The sequence below is a fragment of the Numenius arquata genome, chromosome 6 (assembly GCF_964106895.1).
Source record: "Numenius arquata chromosome 6, bNumArq3.hap1.1, whole genome shotgun sequence".
In the NCBI taxonomy this organism is placed as follows: domain Eukaryota; kingdom Metazoa; phylum Chordata; class Aves; order Charadriiformes; family Scolopacidae; genus Numenius; species Numenius arquata.
Genome location: NC_133581.1, coordinates 43,896,583 through 43,910,979, shown reverse-complemented (window position 1 = coordinate 43,910,979; position 14,397 = coordinate 43,896,583). Strand labels below are relative to the sequence as shown.

Here is a 14,397-nt window from a genome sequence, read left to right as displayed (position 1 = left end):
TGATTTTAATAACTTAGCGTTTATGAAAGATGTTAAGATTCCTACCTATAACCCAGTGTTTACAGCTGCAATGGTTTCTTGAGAAGGTTAATCTGTTGGAACATTTTTCCCTCCAGAGGAGATGTGGTTTCTTGAATCCTCCTTGCTGCTCTTACGCAGTAAGAGATGGGAAAGCCTTCTAGAGCTGTGACACCTCCTCTAATGTAGGAGGCTGCTGCTTCTGCTTAGTAGGAGTAGCTCTTGTCCTGTTCCATCTTGGCCTTCTTGTTTCAGATGGCTTGTAGTTTTAGGTGGCAAATGTAGAAGGCAGTGCTCTTGGAAAAGAGCATAAGAATCCATAGCAGGGTTCTAAAACTATCCTCAGCTACTAAAATTCAACTATCCTGGTACATTAGGGAGGCAGGTTTGAAAGATTTTTTTTCTTTTTTGAGAAGTTACACTTCTAAAATTTGAAGGGAAAAAGTAAAAATGTACTTTAAAAACTGTATTTAACTTTTTAATGATATGTATAGTAAATGTAGAATATTTAATATTATCAAAACTTCAAGATACTTATTAAAGTAAAGATGGCTGGAGAAAGTAGTGAATAAAAATTGAAGGCTCAGTTTCAACAAATTAGGCATATGCTGGAAGCCTTTCTGTTCCGGATGTGTAAGTTTTTCCATGATTTTAGTGACTATTTCCATGGGATAACCCACATCTCACCTACTTGAAATAAGCTAGCAGTCTCTGTCCTTTCTTCTGATGTACAGATGCTTCAGCTGCTTAGAGGTATTAGCGTGAGAAGGCTGAGCAGTGCTCGTCAGGTTTAGGATACAGAGGCAGCAGTGCTACCCCGAGTGCATGTATGGTCTCAGTTAAATACTTTTGTTATTTACAAGTACAGCAGTTGGGTTCATCCATTTGAAAATCTGAAAATAATGTGAAACTAAATATCAAAAGCTTTAGTCCTGTCTGTATTGTCGTAAGAGCCAAGTTGCATTTTATTTTTAACACTTATGTCTCCATTCCTAGATGTTTGACACAGTGAAAAGATTGAGAGAAAAATCTAGTTTGACAACAGTAGCAGCTACATCAGGCTCAGAAGCTACAAAAGGTGATGAGGTAATAATAATGTTCAATGAAAGCCTTGTGTTTAATGTTTTGAATGGCTGTTTTCAAAAAGGTTACCTAGAATGATAATTTTTAAAATGTTAATTTCTGATATATTGCCTACAAATAGGATTTAGGTGCCAAGATTAATATTTTTAATAAATTAAATTTATGCTAAGCATGTTTGATGGAATTATCAGCAGCTAATTTAGTTTTGGTTGTACTGCCAAGTTAAGTGAAACAACTGAGGGGGTGAAGAAGTAATTTGTGGTTATTTCTGTTTCTTATCTTTATGATTTGATCACCTTTTCTATTATGTTGTTGTTGTGCAATAATTAGAAATACAAATCCACTTAAAATGATGTCTTGTAATTTACGTGACCTACCAAGAGGTTAATCTGCTTTGCCTTGATTGTATAAAGGCATCAGGTTTAGGTGATTATTCTGTCTGTTTATCAGACTCTACACTTCCCTCAAAATAACTTTTGAATCTAATGGTCAAATGACCTAGTGAAATGAAGATTTTAAAGATTACTGGAGTCCCATGAGTGTTTGGTTGTTTTGGGGTTTTTTTGTTTGTTTGTTTGGTTTGGTTTTTTGTTTTTTTTAACTGGCAGCTGAATATAAGAGTCCAACTACCCTTAGATAGTGCGCAAAGACAGGCCAGTTTGCTCTTACACATTCTGTTGGCAACAGCGTGCTGTGCTGCCAGACAGTCTCTTGGCTTGTCACTGCATGTGTAGCTCTGAATTTACCACAGCATATGCTGTGGTTCTTTTTTGAGAAAAGTGTCATATGGTATCTGGGAAGGTAGGGGAACAAAATGCCGAAGTCAGTCAGAAGTGAGACTTACAGTTCCGCTACTTTTGGAGCAATTTGTTGTTTCATTTCCTCAAAAAGTAATGGTATTGTGAATGGAAACAATGTGTATAATGTTGAATTTGTGCCTTAAGTAATTGAATAAAAGGAATTTTGCTTATGGGGGAATAACAAAATTCTGGAGGAGGCTTGTGATCAGCTCACAAAAGTTTCTTAGGAACAGACAAGCACTTAATTAAAATGGATCAGGTGATGATCCTGTCTTCGGGCAAGAGATTGTACTAGTGACCTTTTGTGGACCCCTCAAATCTCTTTGTTCTGACTAGGTTAATTTAAGATTTCAGCTTTACATTTTTTGGATAGCAGTTAACTTTTTTTTTTTTAATCATGAAAGTGTTGTCAATTAAGGAATTTGATGTCAGTGGTTAGAATGCATATAGTTGGGGAAAGATTCTTCTCATTTTTTGATGTTCTCTGTTGCCTGTGATTTCTTTATTCTCTTTTCTTGTAAGACACAGAGCACTCAGGATCAAGAGAAGGCTGAGCGGAAGAGGAAGGCAGAAGCAGCTAAGTTGCACCGTCAGAAGATAATGGCCCAGATGTCTGCACTGCAGAGGAATTTCATTGAAACCCATAAGCTCCTGTACGAAAACACCCTGGAGGCACAGGGGAAAGAAGACACTATTATGGAGGAAGAAAGGTAAGAAAAAGCAGACATCCAGAATTCTAGTGGGAAAAGATGATTACTGGCTACATAGGTTCAGTATCCTACGTAAACATTTTGAGAGTATGTTCAAGGGACAGATTGTGTCATCTCAGTCAGCAAACTTGTGTCTCTACTTACTTTTAAGTCGTCTTCTGTTACAGAATTGTATGTCAAGTGCCGTGTGTATGCTAATGTAAGAACATTGGACTCACTTTGTAGAGCAGCACAAGATAAACTATAAGAAAACTAATTATTTCTTCAAATGGTGGATACTTATATTTCTTAACATTTGAATAAATGTCATTAGAAAGCTGCTGGGTTGACAACACTCATTTTGGATGTGACTGTCTACAATGAAAATTTAAGTATTTAATTTGAAAAGTATCTGAAAGGCAATATGCCTTAAGTTTAAGTTGTGATGAAGAAAATATGCTTCTTGTAGCTCAAGTTGCTGATATTTCTCTTCATTACTTTTAAAAATCTAATTTCATACTGAAGATGTTTGGTTTATATTGGTTATAATTTTGTTGATATGGATTCTTCCTGTTCTAGAGATGCTTCAACAATATAGTATATCTAATTACAACTCACAATTTTGGTCTAATTGGGGCTGCGCAAAACTAATCAGGAAAATAGAGATATCTGATGAAAAAAAAAGCACAGATCACTTCTGTGTGTTTTGCTCTTTAATAAATGGTGTTCTATAAATCATTGTTGAACTCTGGAATAAGGAATATTTAAAAAAATATAAGGAAGCTTATTGTATCACAAGCCTTGAATTAAGGTAATGCATTCATTTTCAACATGTTTTCTTCAAGAATGGGAAACAATTTTAATATGTCTGTACGTTTAAAATATATTTAATCCAATCTACATTGAATACAGCTTCCTGAATTTCCTTCTGTATGAATCCATTTCACTGTGTTATTCTATGTTAGAGAATTTCTTTTCCTATTTTTTCTATTTTTAAAGAGTTCTGCATTTTAGTGATGATTGGTCATCACTGAAATACCTCATTGTTTGGTCATCATTTGGTTTTGTAAAGCACTTTGGTATAAAACCGGAAATGTTAGCAATATATGACCTTTTTAGATGCCTGGAAGAATAAGTTTGTTTAGAAAAAGCCATCTGATTGTTTTATATCTGTGTCACTTTTGGTCTTACAGCATGTCTTCAGCAATTGATTACTCCAAAATTGCTTTGGGTCCCAAACGAGGTCCGTCTGTTGCTGAGAAAGAAGTTCTGACCTGTATTCTTTGTCAGGAGGAGCAGGAAGTAAAGTTGGAAAGTGCTGCCATGGTATTATCTGTCTGTGTCCAGAAATCAACTGCTTTAACTCAAAATAGGAGCAGAATTCTTGAACTCTCAGGGGGTATGCGATTTTTCTTCTTTTAGACTACAAGCAGTTCTGTACCTAGAGCTTTGAACCTAATTAAAAACTCTGTATTCAATCAGATTGCTAAATGGCTTACCCTACTTGATAAAAAGAAAGTGAAAATTTTAAAATGGTTTTAAAATCCTGCTTTAAAACTGAAAAATAAGAAGTCTTGAAGATTTTGATTTGTCCTTGGGAAATCAGAAAAATGTTAATGTCGCAAGAAGATTTTATAAAACTTAAAGATTTGATAGAATTGGTCACTCTGGAAAAAAACCCATGAATGTTAACAGTTCCTGTTTATTCAAGTACAGCAGCAAACCTTCCCAGTATGGAGGAAATACATGGACATTATCAAAGGCCAATATGGCAGCCTCAGGAGGATTTGGTTTTGGGGTTTTTTTGTTTGATTTTTTTTTTTCCTTATGTCCAGGAACTAATAAAAACAGCAACATAAAAAATGTAAAAGTATGAGGGTCACATGATATCATCTGATAAATTAAAAAAAGTTACTGTTGATTAAACATGAGAGAGATTTTGGTCAGTTACTTAAGGGAAAGAAAGAAAAGTAGAAGGAAAGGGGAAAACTTAAGTACTCACTGACTTTTTTGCTCTCTTTTTGAAAAAGAAAAATAATAATAACTCAAGATCAGATGGATGCTTGGTGGCTGTTACTTCTAAGAAGAGAGAAATGCAGTCTAGAGTAGGATAAGAAGAGTTGAAACAGTATCTAGATAACTTCAGTGTATTCACCTTGGCAATTATTAAATTAATATTGAAAGTACTAGTAGAACCATTGTCTTCAGTATGGTCTTTAATTATTTTTTAAAATGCATAGGAAATTGTTGCAATCTCAGAAGGCTAAGAAGGGCAAACAAGTATTTGTCTTAAAAACAAAACAAAACCCAACCAAACAACAACAAAAAAACCAACAAAAAACCCCACCGAAAAAAACAGAAGTGAAATGAGAAAGTACTAAAAATTTGAGTATTCCATCCATCCTGGATGCCCCAGAAGTAGGTTGGATGATAGTAATTGTGATCAGTTTATAAGACAACGTACAAAATAAAGACAGACATTAGAGCAGTAAGAAATGTCAAAAATGGATTTGTCAAGAAAGAATCTTAGTAAGCCATCCTAATTTTTTGACCAGGATAACTGGTTTTGTGGGTAAGAAGGAGGTAAGGTAATTTATTCTCATGTTTATTAGGATTGTTTGCTCTGTCCTGCTTGATACACAGCCCAGGCAAATGTTGTTTAGGTGAAATCACCCCAAGGTGGATATACATCTCATCATAAAACTACTAGTTTGATTCAAGCACGCTACAGTATTAAATAATAATTAAAGGTTAAATATTAAAAGTTTGTTGCCTTTCCATGGCAAGGATGTTGCAACTTGTAGTTTAAATTCCTGCTTATTTTCAATTTTTATGGGTATTGTTGATTCGCGGTCAGGTCATAAAGCAAAATAAACCCTATGTCCTAGTTTTTTAATGACACTACTGTCTAGCAAATAGCTTTAAATTCTGTGTTTGTGCAGTTCATTATTCCTGCTTTAGTGTAGAAGTACGCATGCTGTTGAGTGTTATCAAATAGAATCCTAAAGCAAAGGGGAGTTCAGCACTGTTCCTTGTTTCTCCAGGGTACAACCCTATTCTCTATCGTACTTGCAAACCTTTACCAAGTTGTTCCACTTAATAAGATGTTTTGTGTTTCCTCCTCTGGGTCATGAACAAATACTGAATAGTCCTAGACCCAGGACAGACTTCTACAGAATCCTGTTTGATCCATTTTTCTTCTTAACTACTGATAACGGCAATTTTGGGCCAGCTGTATGGAATTTTTATCTAGGCTGGGTACTAATTGCGATCATGTGTTTTGCTCTCTTCTGTGGTAATCTGAAGTACAAATTAAGTCCTGTGCTCTTGTAGTCAGATACACTGGCAAGCTTTCTGCGGTGACATGTCGGGCTATTGAAATAATTGAAAAAAGAAGGGAATGATGCTCCTTTTCCTAAAGCCACTTCTGGACATTATATATAGCACTTACTCTCTACTGCATGGTCCTCTGCAGCAGGCCTGTGAGTAGGCCTATGAGTCTACGTAAGAGCTACTTTTCTTTCAAGATCTAAATAAGTAGAAAAATGGTTATTTCCACAGCAGAAGTGCAGGTAGTGGCAGATTAGTGTTATACCAAGGTTCGCTTTCTTATTTCAGTGCCCAGTTGATTTAGAGCAGCTTCAGCTGAATTATATTTTCAGTGCAATTTGGGTGCTAGGTTTGTTGTTTGTTGGTTGCTTTTTTTTTTTTCTCTCTTCTTTTTCATTTTGTCAAATTCAGGTGTGTCTGTTCAAAATCATAAACAGTCCACCAGCTGAAGTTTGGAGGACTGCTGTTGATCAGTTGAGTACTATTTAGGTATCTCTAAGGGGGAGTGGAGTCTCACTGTGTGTCTCATGTGCAGCACAAAGACACCATTACGTAGCGTGTTTGCTGTTAGCAGTTATGCAAGATTAGTAAGAGATAGACTTGACTTTGTTATTCAGCGGTGCTGTTCATGTCAGTGGTTTGCAAATACATGGGTGAGTTGAATGCCTAATATTTCTTGTCCTTAGTAGTTTCATTTTTTTTCATTTAAAAATACAATAACAAACACATTAAAAACTTCAGGGGTAGTGAATCCAGCGGCAGAGCTATGCCAGCACTGAAGAATCCTTTTCTTTTTTTTTTCTTTTTTTTTTTTAACTAATTTACTATTGCTTTTGGATTTTGTCTTTTTCTTCACAATTAGTCGAAAACCTTCAGTAGTTTAAGCGGGCTCTGTCTTGTGATTGTTTTGCTGGAGTACTGGTCTGGAAAAGCCAGCCAAGTGGGATTGTTAATGTGACTCTGGGAACTGTGGGGAAAATGAAATCCGAAGGCTTGGGTTCTGTGTATACTGTTGTTCATTCCTGTCCATACTGATGGGAAGCTATGTTATTGTTCCTCCAGTAATTTCTTTCTGCTGTGTCTTTCTAGATACGCTAGATCCTCTCTTCATGCACCCGGACTTGCCTTGTGGGACCCACACAGGAAGCTGTGGGCATGTAATGCATGCAGCCTGCTGGCAGAAGTAAGGATGTGTCTTTGCAGCCTTTTAATTATTTTTTTCTGTTAATCTATTTTCCAAAACATTTAAGTGCACACTGAAAACACAGTACAGTAAGTGGATATTTAATTAAGGAGTCAAAACTGTTTGTACTCATTTAAAAACGAAATATCGCCCAAGAGAAGTTTTGGCCTGATGAAGAAAATCATTAGAAGTTTTTAGTGCCTTCTATAACCCAAAGAAGAATCCCTTAAGGAGTTACTAATTCATGAAATGAAAACCAATGGGAATAAAATTGGTCAAGAATAAGAAACCGTATCTAGTGGGTTTATTTTTAGGAAGCCAATGAGAAACAGTAGGAATCTTCCAGGTGAGCGTTCCATAGCAACAGTGCTTTGACTCCAGGTACTGACCTGGTGACAGACTTTCAAAGGATGAAGCCGACTTGTTCCAGTGAGTCTTTAGATGAGAGTCTGGCATTTAGAATAGAATATGAATTGTTAAATCTACCAATACTTCTTCTTCACACCTCCCCTGTTGGTGAACAAACTTTTAATAAAAAGGAAGAATTGGTACAGTGCTTAAAAACTTTGCTAGATTTCTATTGTTTGGGGGGGCCCATGATTTAGACCAAGTGTGTAGGATTAGAGTGCAACCTGAAATATTAAAAGACCGAGTTACTTAGCCCGCAGAATATAGTCATCCTGGTTGCATTGACATTTGTAGGATTACAGAGAGCAAAGCTAATGCTCTCTGCGTTTGACTTCACATGGGTCTGGCAGTTCTAAATAAAATAAATAGTGTGAAATAATAATAGAAATAATCCCACTGAAGTATTATCGACAGATAAAGAGAGTTGGGTCATGCAATTGCAACCTACTTTGTGTTAGTGTATGATACAAACAACAAACCTTAAGAGATTGTTTATACTTGTGCCATTTTACTTTAAAAAATCTGACTAAACTTCTAGTGCTTGTCACTTACTTTTCTATGTGTGTGTGTATATATTTTTTTATTTTTTTTACAATAAAACATTGGTACAGAGTAAATAGGTGCACACACTCAAAATGATATGGAAGTATGTTCCTTGAGTATAATACATCTGCTCTTGGCAGATCCATCTACATCTGCGTAGATCTAAGTAGTGCAACATTGGAGCTCAGTTCCCTTGCACTTTTTAAGGAAAGATGACTTGCTCTATGGGTAAATGGGATTAAAAAGGACAACAGGCTCTTCTCATACGGGATGGCACAGAAGGTTTGAGTATAGTCTTTTATTTATTACATAACAGACATTCTAACTTACTAATATTCCTCCAAGCGCTGCCTGCCACACCTTTCTAGAGCATTTGTGCAGCCTAAAAATTCTGCAAAGTACTCTCTAAAGAGTGTGAGTTCAGATGAATGGAATATCCGTGTAGTTGCCATGTATGAGGAAGAAGAGTTGATTGCAAAAACATAGTTGTTTGAATGTGGGAAAATAAATGTATGTTTTTGTTGATGGTAACAGAATACTTTCCTGAATATTCTGTAATCATTAGAACTTCTGCAGACGCCCCCGCATGCACACTTTCTCTTATTACAGAAATGGGATTTTGTTTTTTCCCTTAAGATGTATGATTTAAAGCAAAAAAATTTAAAAATCTTGTTATTACCATATTGGGGAAGTTAGATAATTTCATGTCAGTCTTGAAGATCCTACATACCCAGTCTGAACATTAGTACTGAATTTAGTTGCTTGTATCCAGGCAAGAAGATATGAACGTTGGATCTTTTTGTTCCTAATAATACCACCGACACGTTAATGAAATTTGAAGACTTCCTGCATCCATTGAGGGGGCAAAATTACAATGAAACCTATAAAAAGATGATAGTTAGTTCTTCGTTTCCTTTTGAGTAGAAAACAGCTCGTGTGATATTGTAATATAAATTATCCTTTCTTCCTGTTAAAATAAGGCTATAGTTTCATTGTCTAATCATGAGGCTCAGTCATTGCCATGAATAGCTGCTTATTAATTGGTGAAATATTACCATTAGTTTTTCCTAAAATGAAATAAAAATATATACAGTTCTTTTTTCAAACTTTCTGTAATGAGTTGCATATGAGAGGTACTAGATACAATGTTTCATTGTTTTGAAGAAGTTGTGAGAGAAGAGTAGAAAATTTAAGAATTGCTTGTCTGTAAAAATGTTAAGAAAACTTAAAAGGCTCTTCAAAGCAAGAAAGAGTTGCTGTCACTTTTGCATGAGTGGAATACCATGCATTTTTGCATGAGTTCATGTGTGTGTGCAAAGGTTTTACTTTATCTTCATGTCCAAGCATGTGAAAGAGTTATAAATCAAAGGAAAATATTTGTTTGTTGGCTTGGATAGGTACTTGCTAGATAATAACAATTTTAATTACTTGAACATTTGTTTTCATGTCACATTTGCACCATTCCACTTTCTAGTAATTTCCTTTTCCATGTTGCAGGTACTTTGAAGCCATGCAGCTGAACTTTCGACAACGTCTGCATGTTGAACAGATATTTGACTTGGAGAATGGAGAGTATCTTTGTCCACTCTGCAAATCTCTGTGCAATACTGTGATTCCTATCATTCCATTGCAGGCTCAAAAAATAAACAGGTGAGTTACCAGACTGCATAACCTTTAATTAAAAAATAAAAATAAAAATTACTTTGGGGCAGGCTGACTCTTCAAATTCTTGGAAGGAAAACTTGGGCTGACCTTTCTAATCTGTATAAAAGACTGCATATTTCCTTATTGACTACTCAGCAAATATACTGCTTTTGGCAGTCAAAAGTTTTTTTGTTTTTTTGTTTGTTTGTTTTAAAAAAAAAAGCATGTTTGGATTACTTATCTTTCGGAGCTGATATCAAATGAGCAAGAACCTAGTTCTAGTATTAAGCCTAATACTTAATTCTGTACTGTTTGCTCAAAACTTACGAAGCCAGCAAAACTGTGCAAATACTGAGTTCATGCGTTTTGATGTGAATGCGTCCTGTGTTTTTAAAGGTAAGGTGATCCTTTGAGTGTTAAAGTAAAACCTGCTTTCTGTTGCTATTTTCAGTGAGGATGCAGAGGCCGTAGCTCAAATTCTCTCCCTGGCTAGGTGGCTGGAGATTATCACAGCCAGGATATCGGGCTACAGTCTGAAAAATGCTAAAGGTTTGTTATCTTAATTTTGAAGCTATTCTGAGGGATATCTAATATGCCAGTACATGTTTTAACTAATACCAACAGAAAACTTCTTTCCATCTTCCCTGTAGAAGAAAATGATGTAAACTTGGAGGCGATAGCCACCAACTAACACTCAAGAGTTAATGAAACTATTGACTGTGATGCGGTAAAAAAAAGAAAAATTAAGTTTAAAGGGCCAAAATAAAAACATGTATGAGTGTTTAGAAAACAGAAGGTACAGAGAATCCACATATTCCTTGCGCTCTTACAATGCAGGAAAGCTCTTTTTCCTCACCAGCAAAGCACCACTTTTAATCCCTATATTTCTGGGAATAGAAGAAAGTGTTACTTACTGAGGAGGGTTAGAAGACAGTTTGGCTGCTGAGGTCTGTTTACAATTATTTTCAAACAAGTTTAAAATAAAAAGTTGTCTCGCTTCTGTTAGACTGCTGTAAAAACCGTAACAACTTCTTTGGTTTTTAATGTGAATATAAATTTCTTTTTTTTGAAGGAGAGAAACAAAATCTTCCAGCTTTCGCCAACAAGGGCCCAGGGAACTCTGCTTTGGAATTCCATTCCATTCTTAGTTTTGGAGTTCAGTCCTCGTAAGTGTTACTGGAAGTGCTCTCTGCATTATGTTAATTATCCTTAAAATAACCTAAGTATACTTCAGGATTTGTATAGAAGGAAAGGTATATGATTTGTTTGATTTGAATATGGGCCTACTTATACTTTTCCTTAAGTATTCACTGAATATTGGACCTATACAGAGCTAGATGGACCTCTAGGTTAAATCCAGTCTGGTAGTTCTTATGTTCTTGGTACAAAGCTAGGAGTCTCTGGAATCTTCTAATCCACAATTCAGTGATTTGGGTCACTTCCTGTGCCTCTAGGCAAGTTATTTTATCTGTCTGCCTTAATTTTCCTGCTATATGTCTATTTCAGGAAGAGATTTCACTTGGTTCTGGATGCAGTAATGTAATAGAGGTTACTCAAATGAATAGGGCTGTGTTGCCTGTTTCTATTCCAATGCGCAAAAGCAATCCCCCAGTAAAACAGAGTGGTTGGATAGATACTTTTAGAGTATCTATCTGTACTCAGTTGTCTGTCTGCTTTTTAGATCCCGCTGTAAGTACTGTACTACTTCTGCTTCTGGCTGACATCATAGTTGAATCAAATTCTTTCTTGATAACTCACCTCCATGGGAAAGATCTTACAGTTTGCGCTTAAACTATGTCATATTTAAGTATGACCCTGGCTAATCCCCAGACTTTGTGGTACGATTGTTTTGGCTGTAGAGATTTGGAGAATTAATATGTATGTCATATGTTTCTGTTACAAAGTTCAATGTATGACTTTGAAAAAACATAAGCCGTTAAAACTGTAGCAGTTTTTGCCTAGGCACTTTTCTGCATATAATTATATACATAAACAAACCCAGTGACAGTTGAAAGGAACTTAAATGCTAAAAAGGCATTTGAAATGTCTTTTTTTTTTTTTCTTCATTTTTAGTGCCTTAAGAGAGGGGATATATTTTCACTTCAGCACTTATAATTACACTTGCTTACTCGCATTTGGTTTTTTCATTGTATTTTACTTTGATTTAAATGTTTGCATTTTTTTGGATGTGAATTATAATACAGTATACAGAAACAGACTTCTTCTAGCCTGGCAGCTATTAATCTCTCGATTTGTGGAGCCTGTTATGGCAAGGTACTTGTTTACTACTGGAAACTAGAAATGTTTTTCTCCTCTGTAAAGACAAAGGGCCTTTGTATTCAAGAATTCTTTCATAAATAACTTAAGACTTTGTTAGTGATTGACCAATAAGTAATAAGCACTATTAAGAATTCAGACTGAAATTATCTTGGCTTGCTTTTGCAGAGCCAAATACTCAAGCAGTATCAAGGAGATGCTTATTCTCTTTGCCACCACCATTTATAGAGTTGGGCTAAAAGTTGCTCCAAATGAAGCTGATTACAGGATTCCTATGATGACCTGGAGCACATGTGCTTTTACCATCCAGTGTATAGGTAAAGCATAATTTGGGTTTATTCCTTTTTATGACTTGAAAATTTTACAGTTGTTTGATAATTTTATAATTTTATATAATTTTTATATATAGTATACAGTATAATTTTATAAAAGCTGATTGTATAAAAATAATAATAACAGTTCTACATAAATAAGAGCAACATGTAATAGTATAACAATGTATATTATATGTAATTACATATATAACAATAGAATGATAGTAATATGGTAATCCAATATAAATAATGGGATGGTTTTGTTAGATGGTAGTTCATAAATTAACGTATGGAATGCCAACATTGAGTTTAGTCTGAGAGAGGAAGGAGTGGCCATGTTCCACATTACTAATTTGTAACATTAAGCATGTTCAATTAATATCTTCAGGCTGCCAGAGATCATTGACCTGCAGGCATCTGCTACACAGCTAAATATCTAACAGTTATGAAATAATACTCCCTCTCTCATTGTTTCTTTCTGTCTCCATTCTCAAAGCATTCTCATGGAATTTGTAGTAGTATGGTCTTTTGTATTCTGAAATTGCTAAGCAGAATCCTGGTAGGAAAAAAGAAAACCCAAACACTCTGTAGCATGAATCTCTTTTTGAAGGCAAAATAATTACCATAAAAATGATTGTATTTTTTGGGCTAGTGTAGCTGTTTAGCAGTCAGTCTCATTTCATTTCTGTACTATATACACAAAGAAGTCTGTGTAGTAAGCATGAAGCTGTAGACAAATCTGTAGTGGCTTCCAGGCAGGGAGAGAGGCAAGAGAGAAGTCTGAAATGCGTGCTGATGGAATTGAGAATTGTACATCTCCATAAATATGATTTGCTAAATATGCCATTCTTTCTTGATGAAACTGTTGAGTTACAAGTGTAGTCTACCTTAAATCTATAAAGGACTTGACCCACGTGGAGTATCAAGAGTTCAAAAGGTTTGTAGGAGAATGGGAAATATTCTGTTAAGGCAGGAATAGTCATGAGAACTCGTTGCATCTTTTTAGTGTTGGATTTTATCAGAGTTTTCAAATGGGTCGGGAGAGGACTGGAAGCCGCCCAGCTCTATTAACATGAATGCACCTAATGCTTTGCAGATTGTTTTCATTTACTATCTAAAAGTGACCTTGGTGGCTGTCAGGGATGAGGTTGCTAGCAAGTGTATAAATGCAATAACTGTTATCACATATGTGATGTTGAAGGCATACGTCAGAAGGAGAAAATTCAGATGCCTTACCAGGCTAGGATTATAAAACCAGACTGAGACAGTCTGGCCTATCCTAGGCCGCACCACTTCCTTGGATTATTAATTTTTGTTTACAAATAGAGCAGGCTTCCATGAAATTGTAAAGCGAAACTGCTACATAGCTTCTAGTATGCTGGTTTTGAATCTAGTCATAAAGTGTATTATTAAAACCATTTAACAGGCATGTAGCCAAGCTGCCTAGACAATGAACCTCGGCTGCCTGTATTACTGGAGTCTCTAGAGGAGGTTCAAAGCATCGATGACCCAAGGGATGTGAATTGCTTTTATTGCCTAAGCCTAAAGCCGCTTAAAAATAGAAATCTGATTTTTCTCATGTTTCCTCAGCAGCTCCACATGTTGTGTGTTAAACTGATGTATGGAAGTGCTAAGTTGAAACGCTTTCATTTTTTTGTTAGTGGTGGTTTAAAAAAAAAACCACAAAACAATCAAACAAAAGACCCAAACCCAAAAAACAAACCAAAAAAACCCTCCCAACCAAAAAAAACCCAGTGAAAACAAACAAAACAATTTCCAAGATCTTGAAGTGTACTGATTAATCTCTGAAAAGTGACTATTGTGACTAAAGCACAAACATTTTAATTGATACCTTTTTGCTCACTTTTTACTCAATTGAGTTAACTTGGTTTGTTACTTTTATTGGCTTATTTTCTCTTTATTATCCCTTTAGAACCAATGCACTCAGGGAGGAAAGCTGTATTGTATTTCCAGCTTGGGAATTTTGTTTACAAAATATTTTTGTTAAACAACAGTCAAGTGCAGTAGTGCAAATCAGAGGGTAAGATGGCTGTTTAGCATCCCTGTTAACATACCTTGATGTTTTTGAGCATTGTATAAGGGTAACT

At 35.5% G+C, this 14,397-nt stretch overlaps 1 protein-coding gene across 2 annotated transcripts in view; it reads left to right on the top strand.

Annotated features, from left to right (window-relative positions):
* The window catches only part of UBR1 (ubiquitin protein ligase E3 component n-recognin 1), a 67,004-nt gene that overhangs the window by 39,371 nt on the left and 13,236 nt on the right, over nucleotides 1-14,397 (top strand). For both annotated transcript variants that reach the window (XM_074149856.1, XM_074149857.1), the window contains exons 28-35: nucleotides 1,015-1,104; nucleotides 2,424-2,611; nucleotides 3,784-3,989; nucleotides 7,010-7,103; nucleotides 9,552-9,704; nucleotides 10,150-10,247; nucleotides 10,771-10,864; nucleotides 12,144-12,292. In XM_074149856.1, coding sequence (XP_074005957.1) covers nucleotides 1,015-1,104; nucleotides 2,424-2,611; nucleotides 3,784-3,989; nucleotides 7,010-7,103; nucleotides 9,552-9,704; nucleotides 10,150-10,247; nucleotides 10,771-10,864; nucleotides 12,144-12,292 — 1,072 coding nt within the window. The remainder of the gene's footprint in view (nucleotides 1-1,014; nucleotides 1,105-2,423; nucleotides 2,612-3,783; nucleotides 3,990-7,009; nucleotides 7,104-9,551; nucleotides 9,705-10,149; nucleotides 10,248-10,770; nucleotides 10,865-12,143; nucleotides 12,293-14,397) is intronic.